Raw genomic sequence first — 12909 nt, 5'->3', positions numbered from 1 at the left:
AACCCTGTAATGGACAAAATGGACTTGGTTTCAATAACTGTCTCCGTCCCGCCTGTGGGATGCCTGCGTTTACTTCTATATTACAAATAAATCCTAATCTAATCATGACAAACTATATCGTTGGAAAGGTCTAAGACTCCTTAATATATATTTTAGCACTGTTTTTTGTTACAAATTGTGTATGAACAGTAATAGTTCATACAGTTCTGACCTTTGTCACAAAAAAGTCGACACACACACACTTTTAATAATTGAAACTTTGGTTTTCATGCTAAAAGTTTATAATAAAACATATAGGCCTAATCTAGTATTTGTCAATATACTAGATTATATTCAATCTTCTAAAAAGTATAATATATGTAGGCCTATATATATATATTATCCTCTAAAATATATCATCTTTTGTATCGCCTTTTTTATTACATCACATATTATTAATATTACACAATACCACAGGAACTCTTTGTATGGGACGTGTCTAAAGCTTTGTTATCTTAATGTACCAGAACAGTCATTAAAGATTAATCTAAAATAGACACCAACCTGCTTGTTCCTCGTGTTTTATAAATTCTCCAGGGTTCTGGTTCACTCGAGTCCTCCTCGATCTCCTCTTTTAACAAACACAATCTTCTCAGTTCAGTTGCAGAATCATTCAACAAAACGGGTGCCATTTCCACTTTGCAATTTTCCAAATTTTCATTAAGAACAAACTTATTTTTGAAAAACTTACACCTTTAAAGATATGTTAATCCTCCAAAAAAAAAATTTTTTTTCCCACCTCAGGCACAAAATCCTTAATAATATTATCCTTTTTATTCAGGCATGGGAGTCTTTCTTGTACCACCCTGTCACAGACAATATGTATGCCATTAGAGTAGTAAAACAAGAAATATATTTTTAAAATCTAATGTTTTCCTAATAGTAAATTGTCCTTTTTTTGTATACCATCAATAGAAAGTCTGTAATTTAATAAAAAAAAAAAAATTATTCTTAATTTTTATCTTGAAATATTTATTGAACCGATTCAAAATATTTTAATGTCATAGTCTTCAGAGATTCACGTTTTGATTTGTTTCAAAAACACATTTTTTGTTTCAAAAACGTGCACTTTGAAACCCATTTTCAAAGGTTTGCGGTTTCAGGCAAAAAATTATATTGAATTATATTGAATGTAAAAAGTAAAACGTTTTACACTGAAAACATAGGCTACTGATGACGTTCAATAGCCTACATTTTGTATAGAAAGTTGTATATCATAAACATGTCATCTCTGTACTTTTTTTGCAATTAAAAAAGTGCTTGCTTCCTCATTATCATGCATCACATGAAAAAAAGGAGTAAAATGAGTCTCTGATCCAAAACCCACAACAGATGGCGCTAATTCGAGCCGCAAATAAAGAAGGAGAAGAAGGAGAAGAAGAAGTTTCAGCGTCGAGTCTTCTGAGGTGAGGAGAGCAGTTCACGGTATTTCTCACATAATTTACACAACCATCACACACACTTTATACAGTTTGATTAAGCGACAGGCTCATTTCTGTATTGTTTTCATCGATCACAGCGATACTTGTGCGTCTTTTCTGGCGTCTTCCTTCTGAAATAAACATTTAGTGCAGCAGCAGCGAGCATGAGGAGAATATGTTGAGTTCATTCAGACCTGAGCGAGTTTGTGTTCGTTTGTGTGATTGACTCGATGTTTGGAGTGAGAACTGTTACTGAACGTCAAGTCAAAAGTCAAAGTTTGAGAACTCTCCTCTGAGTTTGAGAGGGGAATTGATGCTGCTTAAAGTTGTTTACAGTAAGACTGTTACTGTTCATCTGGTTATGGAACCAAACAGACTAATGACTATGATTTGTTAAATGGGTTTCAAATAATTTTTTTCTGTTTTTCTACATGGACGTCCATTCATTGTCATTTCCACAACACCCAGTCATTTCCACCACCTCATAACTTTTTAAAAAATATGTACAAAATTCTAATCACTCATTAAAAATTTCTGCATAGTTTATGGGATAATGTTCCACTTAATGTAATAACACAATTAGTAGTTATTTTTCTGAAATGTATCTAACCAATGCAATATTATATTTCAGGTTGTGGTGGATGTAAGCTTTATGTTTGGGCCTCATGACAATTAATTTACTTAATCCACAAATCTATGGTAATTGCAATATAGGTATAAATTGGTAAAACTGTGTGTCTTACACTGTTAAGAAATTATGTATATCATAATAATTTTAAATAATAATCAAATATTTATGTGATGGAAATGACATTTGTTCAGTGCGGATCGGAAAATATGTCAAAAAAAACACCAGTTTGTCTTATAATGCAAGTGCGTTCTCTTATGGATCATTAAACTAAACTAGTTATATTTAACTGTTAGACTGTGACCATTTTGATTTGAACACTTTTTTTCCCCTCAAGTTCACAAGGCTAAAAGTGCCCGTAGTTGAAGAACCACCCATGAACCGATAAGAATAAACCTCAAAATGCAATGTAAGTCGCTTTGGATAAAAAGTTTCTGCCAAATACATAAATGTAAATGTAATAAAATGTGTTACTTCACCTTGTTACAATATACTGGAATAGATACTGCTAAATACTAAACATTGAGTTTATAATGAGTTTTTTAGGATCATTGTCAGATTTAATCTAATAACATTAGTGCAATGAATGTAGAAAATTAAAATGTATTTTAGATTATGCTGCTGTAGTTTAGTGGTTAATTAAGATGAATTCCATTAGTGTTAGTTTTAATGATTTATCCATGTCATGTTGTGAGAAGCAACACTATCTTGTCTTTCAGTAGAGTAGTTCAGATATTTTATCATGTTTATCAAACAATTTTATCATGTTTCTAACAGCAAGCACTCAGAATAAAGTGAGATGATCTGCTGATGACCCTGAATGGCTTGTTGAATGAGTGTTGATAGTCTGAGGCTCATCAATATTAACAGATCTGCTGAAAACACTCTTTATTTCATGACAATAGTTCCTGTTTTCACCTCATTTATTATGCTGATGTCTTCAGATCTCCTGTAAATTGACACTTAAAGCTCATTTCATTGGAGTCAGCAGACTGAGGGGATTTGTTGGCTACTATATTTATTTCTGTGTTTATGCTTTCAACTGTTTTTTTCTCTGACCATTGTTAATATTTGGAAGAAATTACATTACGATTAGGGCTGGGACGGTATGGATTTTTTCTTACCACGGTTGAAAAGCAAGAAATTCCCGCGGTATAGCGATAAACCGCTGTAAATGGATTGTTTTCTGGTTAGCTATAAAATAAGTTTTAAATTTGCATCAGTTACTTTACTTCAGACAGACAGACATTAATGCTTAGATGTGATATTTAGTATAAAAACAAATTCAGGAACTTACATTTATTTTTATTTTGTCAGATCAGCTCCTCCCACTGTAATTCTCCAATAAATGCTTTAAATTCCTATCAGCTACAAGTGAAGACGAGCATCAGAGCATCAGGAAGAGCTGAAATCTGCAAAGACTGAGTTTATTAAAGAGGACAGAGAGAACATGAGTGATCCAGAACCCTGCAGAATGAAACACACTGAAGATCCTGAAGAACAAAGAGGTTGGTGTTTATTCTTCATTCATTCATGATGCTGAAGAACATTCACGATAGAAACATTCAAGCACTTCATTACATTTAGATAAACATGTTTTTTGTTTGTTTTCAACAAATGGTGAGTAAAGGGAGGTTTGAGAAACTTAAGCAAAACCAGATTTGTAGTTAAAGGAGAACTCCGGTCAATTTTAACATTGAGCTCATTTTTTTGTAAATTTGGAGTGCTGTCAGTACAGAGAACAACGACAAAAATCGGTGTTGTCTACACCTTGTTATCCTCTTTTTAAAATTTGCACCCTGTTGACTTCAATGGGGCAATGTTTAAACCTGCGTTTAGCCTCTTAACATCCTTGATGTGTCATTACAAGTGGATAAACGTCATAGATGTGCACGCATCTAAGAGGCAGAAATGATCTTTCGGCTATATGTAGCAGAAGCAGAGATGACACGGAGCTGTTGTGCTGTAAACTGCACTTAATTATTTGGATCTATTTGCATCCTTGTTTCCTTTTCCTGAGTATCTGGTAATGTTAAAATGCAAAACTCTGATCTCATGTCATAAAACTTTATATCTTGAACATGACCACAAAGCACATAATTATATGTATCTAAGGATTTATATGCCCGCAGTATTCCTTTTGTGTAGGCTATATACACTGGGCTTCTATATGAGATAAGTTCTTTCACAGAACTCTGCATAACAGATAGCGGTTTTGCCTCTTGGATGCGCGCGCATCCGGTATTGTTTGTAAACAAGAAACCTGTGTATGTGTTGTAGTTATTTGCTTGAAGAGGTTAATAACGAGAGGTTATTTAATTATTTTGTTTTATTATTGATGATTTATGTTACACTGTGAGATATCTTTCAGTAGAGCAGTTTTACAGGCTTTTATCATGTATCCTGACTCAAATAATGTGTTTCTAACAGCAAACACTCAGAATAAAGTGAGATGATCTGCTGATGATCCTGAATGGCTTGTTGAATGAGTGTTGATAGTCTGAGGCTCATCAATATTAACAGATCTGCTGAAAACACTCTTTATTTCATGACAATAGTTCCTGTTTTCACCTCATTTATTATGCTGATGTCTTCAGATCTCCTGCAAATTGTCACTTAAAGCTCATTTCATTGGTGTCAGCAGACTGAGGGGATTTGTTGCCTACTATTTGTTGCTTTAAGAAATTCTAGTATGGTAGTCTCAGCAAAAGCGTATAACAGAGGGATTTCTTTGTTCTGTAAGAAGGTACTCTCTCCTATTCTCTCTATTATGAACACAGTATAAGGGTCCTCCAGGCTACAAATGCACATGTGGTAGGATAGCCAGAAACTGACCATATATGACCTTGTTATTCAATCTTATTCATATATGATGTAAGGTATACACTATCTTATTGGTTAACTCTCTGTAACTCCTCTCATATTCTTGCTATATCTTCTGAGATGCTAATAAACTTGAGAGATACCTTTTCTCCCTCAGTGCTGGGTTTAGCATTGTTGAATCAATCTAACAGTAGCCTATGTTTATTTCTGTTTATGCTTTCAACTGTTTTTCTTACCATTATTTATATTTGGAAGAATTTACTTTATTATATTCTGATGTCCATGAGCATAAAAACAAACTCAGTAACTTATATATTTTTGATTTTGTCAGATCAACTCCTCCCACTGTAATTCATCATCAGTGAAGCTCCTCCCACTGCAGTCACATCATCAGTGAAGCTCCTCCCACTGTAATTCATCATCAGTGAAGCTCCTCCCACTGCAATCACATCATCAGTGAAGCTCCTCCTACTGCAATTCTCCAATAAAGGCTGTAAATCCCCATCAGCTACAAGTGAAGACGAGCATCAGAGCATCAGGAAGAGCTGAAATCTGCAAAGACTGAGTTTATTAAAGAGGACAGAGAGAACATGAGTGATCCAGAACCCTGCAGAATGAAACACACTGAAGATCCTGAAGAACAAAGAGGTTGGTGTTTATTCTTCATTCATTCATGATGCTGAAGAACATTCATGTTAGAAACATTCAACATTTATTTACATTGCCAACACTTAGTGTCAGATAACTTAAAGACATTGCTATTTCTACATTGCCATTGCTACACTTTCTATGCTATGACTGCTCCACAGATTTCTTGTTGCAAATTTTACACACACACACACACACACACACACACACACACACACACACAAACCTGGAGATGGACAAACTCACACCAACCTGGACTTGGAGATGGACACACACACACACACACACACACAAACCTGGAGATGGACAAACTCACACCAACCTGGACTTGGAGATGGACACACACACACACACACACACACACACACACAAACCTGGACCTGGAGGTGGACACACACACAGACTCAGACACACACACACACCAACATGAACCTGGAGATAATAATAATAATGTCTAGTCTGGTGGCTGTGATATATATATAGCCGCTACAGTGGTTCTCAACTCCAGTCCTCGGGACCCGCTGCTCTGCACATTTTGTATGTCTCCCTTATTTAACACACCTGAATCAGATCATCAGCTCGTTAGGAGAGACTCCATGAACTGAACTGAGTGTGTCAGATAAGAGAGACATACAAAATGTGCAGAGCAATGGGTCCCGAGGACTGGAGTTGAGAACCACTGATATAGCCTAAACTACCAACGTCCGTTGCCATAATTTTTGGAATCACGAGAGGAAAAAAATGACGTTTTAGTCGCATAACATCAGTTAATGGAAACGCCGTCATTTCGCAATAGTTGTTTATCGATATTTAGAAAAAAAATCGCAAAAGTTGTGCGCGAATCTATAATGGAAACGCGACAGCGTTTAACATAGACTAACTTCTCAGAGTTATGTTGAGCAACAGTGTTCATTACTAACCATTCAACTTCGGATTGATTCTGGAATCTTCGCTGGGGGAATAAGCATAAAGCACCGGCAACAATCCGTCCTCTAACTAACGCATGCTCATGTTTTGATTCAGATCGTGCTCGAAGAGGAGGGGCTAGTCGTGCCTCCGTTGTCAGTTTGTGAGAGAGAGAGAGGGAGCAAGCAGCGCGCAGCTCTACCATAAAATACAATTTTACCCATATTAAATAGTTAAAAAATCGGTTTCTGTTTTTTAACAAATCGTCAGAAAAGGAAGTTTTTTTTTTTTGGTGCGTAGTTTTACAAACATGTATAACAAATAATCATTCCAAAATATACAAATTTTCAATCTACTCTATTTTACTGTAAACATTTGTGTTCTTTCTCGCAGTGAAATTCACTTGATCTTGTGTTTCTTGTGTCCCACTTTCACATGCATGTGAAGTCTATGGAAGAAGAAGTTTAGTGTGAACAGCCCTTAATTAAAACGCTTTAGTAGTTTTTAACATAATTAAATATCGATCTAAAAGTTGGTGTTAAAATATGTCAGTATTGTGTATTTTAATGTTCATATCATGTTAGATAATTGTGTCATTGATCAAACATATTTAATAGTTCTTACTACAGAAACATGGGATTTGTGCCTATAATGTTTTAAAGATAATAATTGGAAGATCAGTGTACCTCATTCAGGGAAAGTTTCAGGGACGTATAATTAATTTATAAAAATACATACATTATTGTAATATTTTATAGCAGTTGTCTGTTACATTTGGGATAATTTTAATCTACATTCACTCCATATTTCTCTCTTTGAACTATTTTGATTATTTAGAAAATTTGAAAATGTGAGTTTTTCTTTCATTTCAGACCCGATGGAAGAGAGCAAGAAGAGTGAAGAACTGAGTGAAGTGAAGGAGGAGAGAGAAGAACTGATGGAAGTGAAGGAGGAGAGTGAAGAACTGAGTGAAGTGAAGGAGGAGAGAGAAGAACTGAGAGAAGTGGAGGAGGAGAGAGAAGAACTGATGGAAGTGAAGGAGGAGAGTGAAGAACTGAGTGAAGTGAAGGAGGAGAGAGAAGAACTGAGTGAAGTGAAGGAGGAGAGTGAAGAACTGATGGAAGTGAAGGAGGAACATCATGTCCAACCTGGAGAAAAACCTTTGAGTCGCTCAAAAACTATAAAGACATTTTTCAAGAAAAGAAGTGCCAATAAATCTTTCACCTGCACTCAGTGTGGAACGAGTCTCACAACCAAACAAAGTCTTGAGATTCACATGAGAGTTCATACAGGAGAGAAGCCGTTCTCATGTGATCAATGTGGAAAGAGTCTCACAACCAAACAAAGTCTTGAGATTCACATGAGAGTTCATACAGGAGAGAAGCCGCATTTATGCAATCAATGTGGGAATAGTTTCAGTCATCCATCATCCCTTAAGAAACACATGAGGATCCACACCGGAGAGAAGCCGTTCACATGTGATCAATGCGGGAATAGTTTCAGTCAATTATCATCCCTTAATATTCACATGAGGATCCACACCGGAGAGAAGCCGTTCGCATGTGATCAGTGTGGCAAAACATTTCGTAGGTCATCAGCCCTGAAGGCACACCTGACAGTTCATACGAAGGAGAAGCCACATTCATGTTCTGTGTGTGGAAAGAGTTTTTCACAGCTGCAATATTTACATAGACATGAGAAAACTCATGGTATGTACACTGGTATAAGAGAGTACATGTGCTTTGAGTGTAAGAAGACTTTTAAAACATCGGACCGTTTAAAACAGCACCAGAGGATTCACACTGGAGAAAAACCTTACAAGTGTTCACACTGTGACAAGAGATTCAGTCAGCCATCACATCTGAAAACGCATGAGAGGATCCACACTGGAGAAAAACCTTACAAGTGTTCACACTGTGACAAGAGATTCAGTCAGTCATCAAATCTGAGATCACATGAGAGGATCCACACTGGAGAGAAGTCGCACATGTGTGATCAGTGTGGAAAGAGTTTCTCAGACAAACAGTCTCTTAAGATTCACATGAGAGTTCATACAGGAGAGAAGCCACATTAATGCAATCAATGCGGGAATAGTTTCAGTCAATCATCATACCTTAAGAAACACATGATGATCCACACCGGAGAGAAGCCGTTCTCATGTGATCAATGTGACAAAACATTTCTCTGTGCATCAGACCTCAAGACACACCTGACAGTTCATACGAAGGAAAAGCCGCATTCATGTTCTGTGTGTGGAAAGAGTTTTTCACTGCTGTCTAATTTACATAGACATGAGAAAACTCACACTGGAGTGAGAGAGTACATGTGCTTTGAGTGTGAGAAGACTTTTACTACAGCGGACCATTTAAAACTGCACCAGAGAATTCACACTGGAGAAAAACCTTACAAGTGTTCACACTGTGACGAGATTCAGTGGATCAGAACATCTGAAAACACATGAGAGGATCCACACTGGAGAGAAGCCGCACACGTGTGATCAATGTGCAAAGAGTTTCTCTTTTAAAAGTGACCTGAAGCTACACATGAAGATCCATGTAACCCTCGTTCCCTGAAGGAGGGAACGGGAGACGTAACGAGCTACGGAACGAGCCGATGAACGTTGGTGTGCGTGAATCACGTCAGCAGCGCGGGTATAAACAGGAAGCGGGCGCACGCACACATTGTTTTTCGCTGAGAAGCCGAGATTTGTGACGGCCATGCAGCGATGGTCAGCAACGGTGGCGACGGGACGTTACGTCTCTCGTTCCCTCCTTCAGGGAACGAGGGTTACATCAGTAACCGAGACATTCCCTTTCAGTCGCTGAAAGGGAATGTCCCGACGACGTAACTCGACGACGTAATTGGGATCCCATGGAAAACGCCATGGTTGCTGCCACATCCAGCGCCCTACGCAAGACTCTCAGACCCCCAACTGCTGGGGCGGAAGACCTGCTTAGAGGGAGTTCAACTGCTGTTCCATTATACCCCACACAGTGAACTCTTACAGTTTTTTTTCGATTGCTAAACGATAGTGGGCACAACTGGAGTCACATGTGCAAAACTCTAACTACAGTCTGCACAGCAGCAGTTCATGTGGACCAAACTCTAGTTCGTTTTTCATTGCTTGAACACAGTTTTCAAAACTCTACACACTTATCCCATGACTTTAACCACAACCTGCACAACACTGTGGTTTTACAGCACTTTGTTCAAATGCTAACACACTGCTGTCAAAACTGTGAACCACACATTCAAAACAGAATAGATTTCAGCCTTGTGCCTTTCAAACACTGCCGATTGCAATTTCAGCTGAAAGGCTAAGCAGGTGTCTTGTTTTAGACTTGTTAGTGAACACACACACACACACACACACACACACATATATATATATATATATATATATATATATAGGTAGAGCTCAGAAAGACTAATTTTGGAAATGGAACAAGGAAGACGGGTTTTGATGGGAACTGATGTTGATGAAAACCTGTGGCCTGATGCTAGAGAGAGGCAAGATTAGCCCCTCAATTATTTGTTTGAATTACAGTATGTACTTTTAGTTTCTACCTTTTTTTCTCATTACTGTAATTCCGTAAATGACTACAGACTATTGAAGCAAACTACTAATTTTCATTTACCTTAAAGAATTATGTTATAAAAATGTAAATAAATCATGTGAAAGAATGTGACTCTTTTCTTTGAAGAAAATATTACTTTGTATGAAGTCACTGAAATTGTTCAAACTGTTAAGATGGAAAGTTTGTATTTTCTGTATTGGTGTTTGATGCTAGTGTTTTTACTCTCAGTGTGTTCTGAGTGACAGTTGTCGTGGAAATTCTTTCTTGACTTTTATCAATAATTGTAAGACAGTAGGATATCTCAAAGGTTAACAAAGATCAGCTTTATTTCTTGCAAGAAAGGCTGTTCACACATCAGTCAGAGTCTGATATGAGAAGCGCGCCGACTTCTCCTTTTTGCCCAGCAAACCGAAAACTTATACAGAAATACAGAAAACTTATCACACTCATTCTAACACCCCTTTGCTATACGCACACACTTACATATGTCATTAAAAACTATTGAATTTAGATTTTCCAATGCAACACCTTTGCTCTTAATGCGAGCGAGCTTATCCGTTTTAGAGAAAAACAAATTGTTCTTCTGCGTATGCCCTTTTCAACTCGTCTTCAGCTATAAGGAAGATGATGATATGCAACTTGCAGTTTCTTTAACACCATGTATGGTATAAGCTGGCTAGAGTGAATATTTCCACACCATGTATGGTATTTATGCTGGCTAGAATAAAAATTTCCATTACACAGTGTGTGTTATCTCAGTGAGGGTTGTGCACAGTGTTTGGCTGCACTGAGCCTGTTTTGAGTCATGTGTTAAGAGTTGTGTTGCTTGGAGTGAGTTTTGCAGGTGATGTGAACTGTTTAGCTCAGGTGACTGTTGGTAGTGCAGACTGTAGTTAGAATTTTGCACGTAGCTCCAGTTGTGCTCATTGTTGTTTAGCAATCGAAAAAACTGTAATAACACTGGGAAAGCGTACCTTTCCAGGGGAAAGGACGCTGCGGAGCCACATCCTGCCCGAAGGGAGGTAACGTGGAGAACACACATATGGACTGGCCGAGGGGGCAGTGCAACATATGGAATGTCACTGGGGTGGCTCCACCCGAAGGGGGAGACTACACTGGACAGTGACGGCAGAGCAGACTCTGCCAAGGGAAGACACGGGCTCACCGCAGGGAGCTGGTCGTGGAAGAATACACATATGGGATCGCCGCAGGGATCGCACATATGGAACCCAGCCTAGCACAATTTACACAAGCATACGAGCACTAGGCCTGGCGTCGGACGCTCCACAACGTCCGACTGCCGAAGGGGTGCGGAGGAACTCACAGGGTTCGCCAAGTGGGGAACGTTCGACTGGAGTAAAAAGCGCACGTATCCGTTCCTAGGAAGGGAGTGGCGCAGCAAGCCGACACTAGAGCGGGAAATTCAGTGTTACCGGCTAGTAGAAGCGAGCACACAGGAAGAAACCAGCTCAACACGTAAGCTATAAAACCTAGCGAACGTGTTAGGTGTCGCCCAGCCCGCAGCTCTACAGATGTCTGTCAGCGAGGCACCGTGTGCCAGCACCCAGGAAGAAGCGACACCCCTAGTGGAGTGGGCTTTCAACCCAGGCGGGCAGGGCACGCCTTGGGCTTCGTAAGCCAAGGCGATGGCATCCACTATCCAGTGGGCCATCCTCTGCTTGGAGACAGCCTTCCCTTTCTGCTGGCCTCCGTAACAGACGAAGAGCTGATCTGAGGTCCTGAGGCTTTGCGTTCTGTCCACGTACAGACGCAGAGCGCGAACGGGACAGAGAAAAGCCAGGGCTGGGTCTGCCTCCTCCGAAGGCAGCGCTTGCAGGTTCACTATCTGGTCCCGGAAGGGAGTGGTAGGAACCTTGGGCACGTATCCGGGCCGGGGTCTCAGGATCACGTGAGAGTTATCCGGGCCGAATTCTAGGCACGATTCGTCGACCGAAAATGCATGCAGGTCCCCTACCCTCTTGATAGAGGCCAATGCAACCAGGAGTACTGTCTTACAGGACAGGATTTTTAACTCAGCTGATTGCAGGGGCTCAAAGGGTGGTCTCTGAAGTGCCGAAAGGACCAGAGACAAATCCCAAGAGGGTATAGAGAGTGGGCGAGGAGGATTCAGTCTCCTCGCTCCCCTCAGGAACCTGACGATCAGGTCGTGCTTCCCCAAAGACTTACCATCAACAGCATTGTGATGTGCGGCAATAGTGGCAACATACACTTTAAGGGTGGAGGGAGACAGCCTTCGCTCCAGCCCTTCTTGCAGGAAGGAAAGCACGGCTCTGATCGAGCAAGATCGGGGGTTCTCCTCGTGAGAGGAGCACCAGTCAACGAACAGGTTCCACTTCAATGCATAGAGGCACCTCATAGAGAGGGTCCCCTCGGACAGAGAATAGAACAACTGGCAATGAGATGAGTCCGGGGCGGTAAACAGATCTACCTGTGCGGTCCCGAAGCGCCTGAAAATCAGCTGGACCACCTGGGGATGGAGTCGCCATTCTCCCGGTAGCACCTGCTGCCGTGAGAGCTTGTCGGCTGCACGGTTGAGCAGGCCCGGAATATAAATGGCACGAAGCGACCTCAGATGCTTCTGACTCCAGAGGAGGAGATGGCGGGCAAGTTGTGACATGCGGTGGGAGCGTAGACCACCCTGGCGGTTGATGTACGCAACGGTCGCAGTGCTGTCCGAACGGACCAGTACGTGCTTGCCAAGTAGCAGCGGTTTGAAGCGGCTCAGCGCAAGACGTACTGCTAACAACTCGAGGCAGTTGATGTGCCAATGCAGTTGAGGTCCCGTCCACAGACCTGAAGCTGCATGCCCATTGTACGTGGCCCCCCAGCCAGTGGCAGAGGCATC

The 12909-nt window shown here is 40.2% G+C and overlaps 2 protein-coding genes across 2 annotated transcripts in view; one reads left to right on the top strand and one right to left on the bottom strand.

Annotated features, from left to right (window-relative positions):
* The window catches only part of LOC307155885 (uncharacterized protein), a 468056-nt gene that overhangs the window by 43250 nt on the left and 411897 nt on the right, over positions 1–12909 (bottom strand). The window lies entirely within an intron of this gene.
* Positions 5432–8678, top strand: LOC307165862 (uncharacterized protein; the record flags this gene model as incomplete). Its single annotated transcript, XM_079883898.1, has 3 exons — positions 5432–5559; positions 7338–8083; positions 8661–8678. Exons 1-3 carry the CDS (start codon positions 5502–5504, stop codon positions 8676–8678), a joined length of 822 nt encoding a protein of 273 aa, XP_079740024.1. The 5' UTR covers positions 5432–5501.

Source organism: Squalius cephalus (assembly GCF_949319135.1).
Source record: "Squalius cephalus genome assembly, chromosome: 1".
NCBI classification, from domain to species: Eukaryota; Metazoa; Chordata; class Actinopteri; order Cypriniformes; family Leuciscidae; genus Squalius; species Squalius cephalus.
Note: the sequence above shows the minus strand (reverse complement) of the source record. Positions and strands in the feature narration are given on the sequence as shown.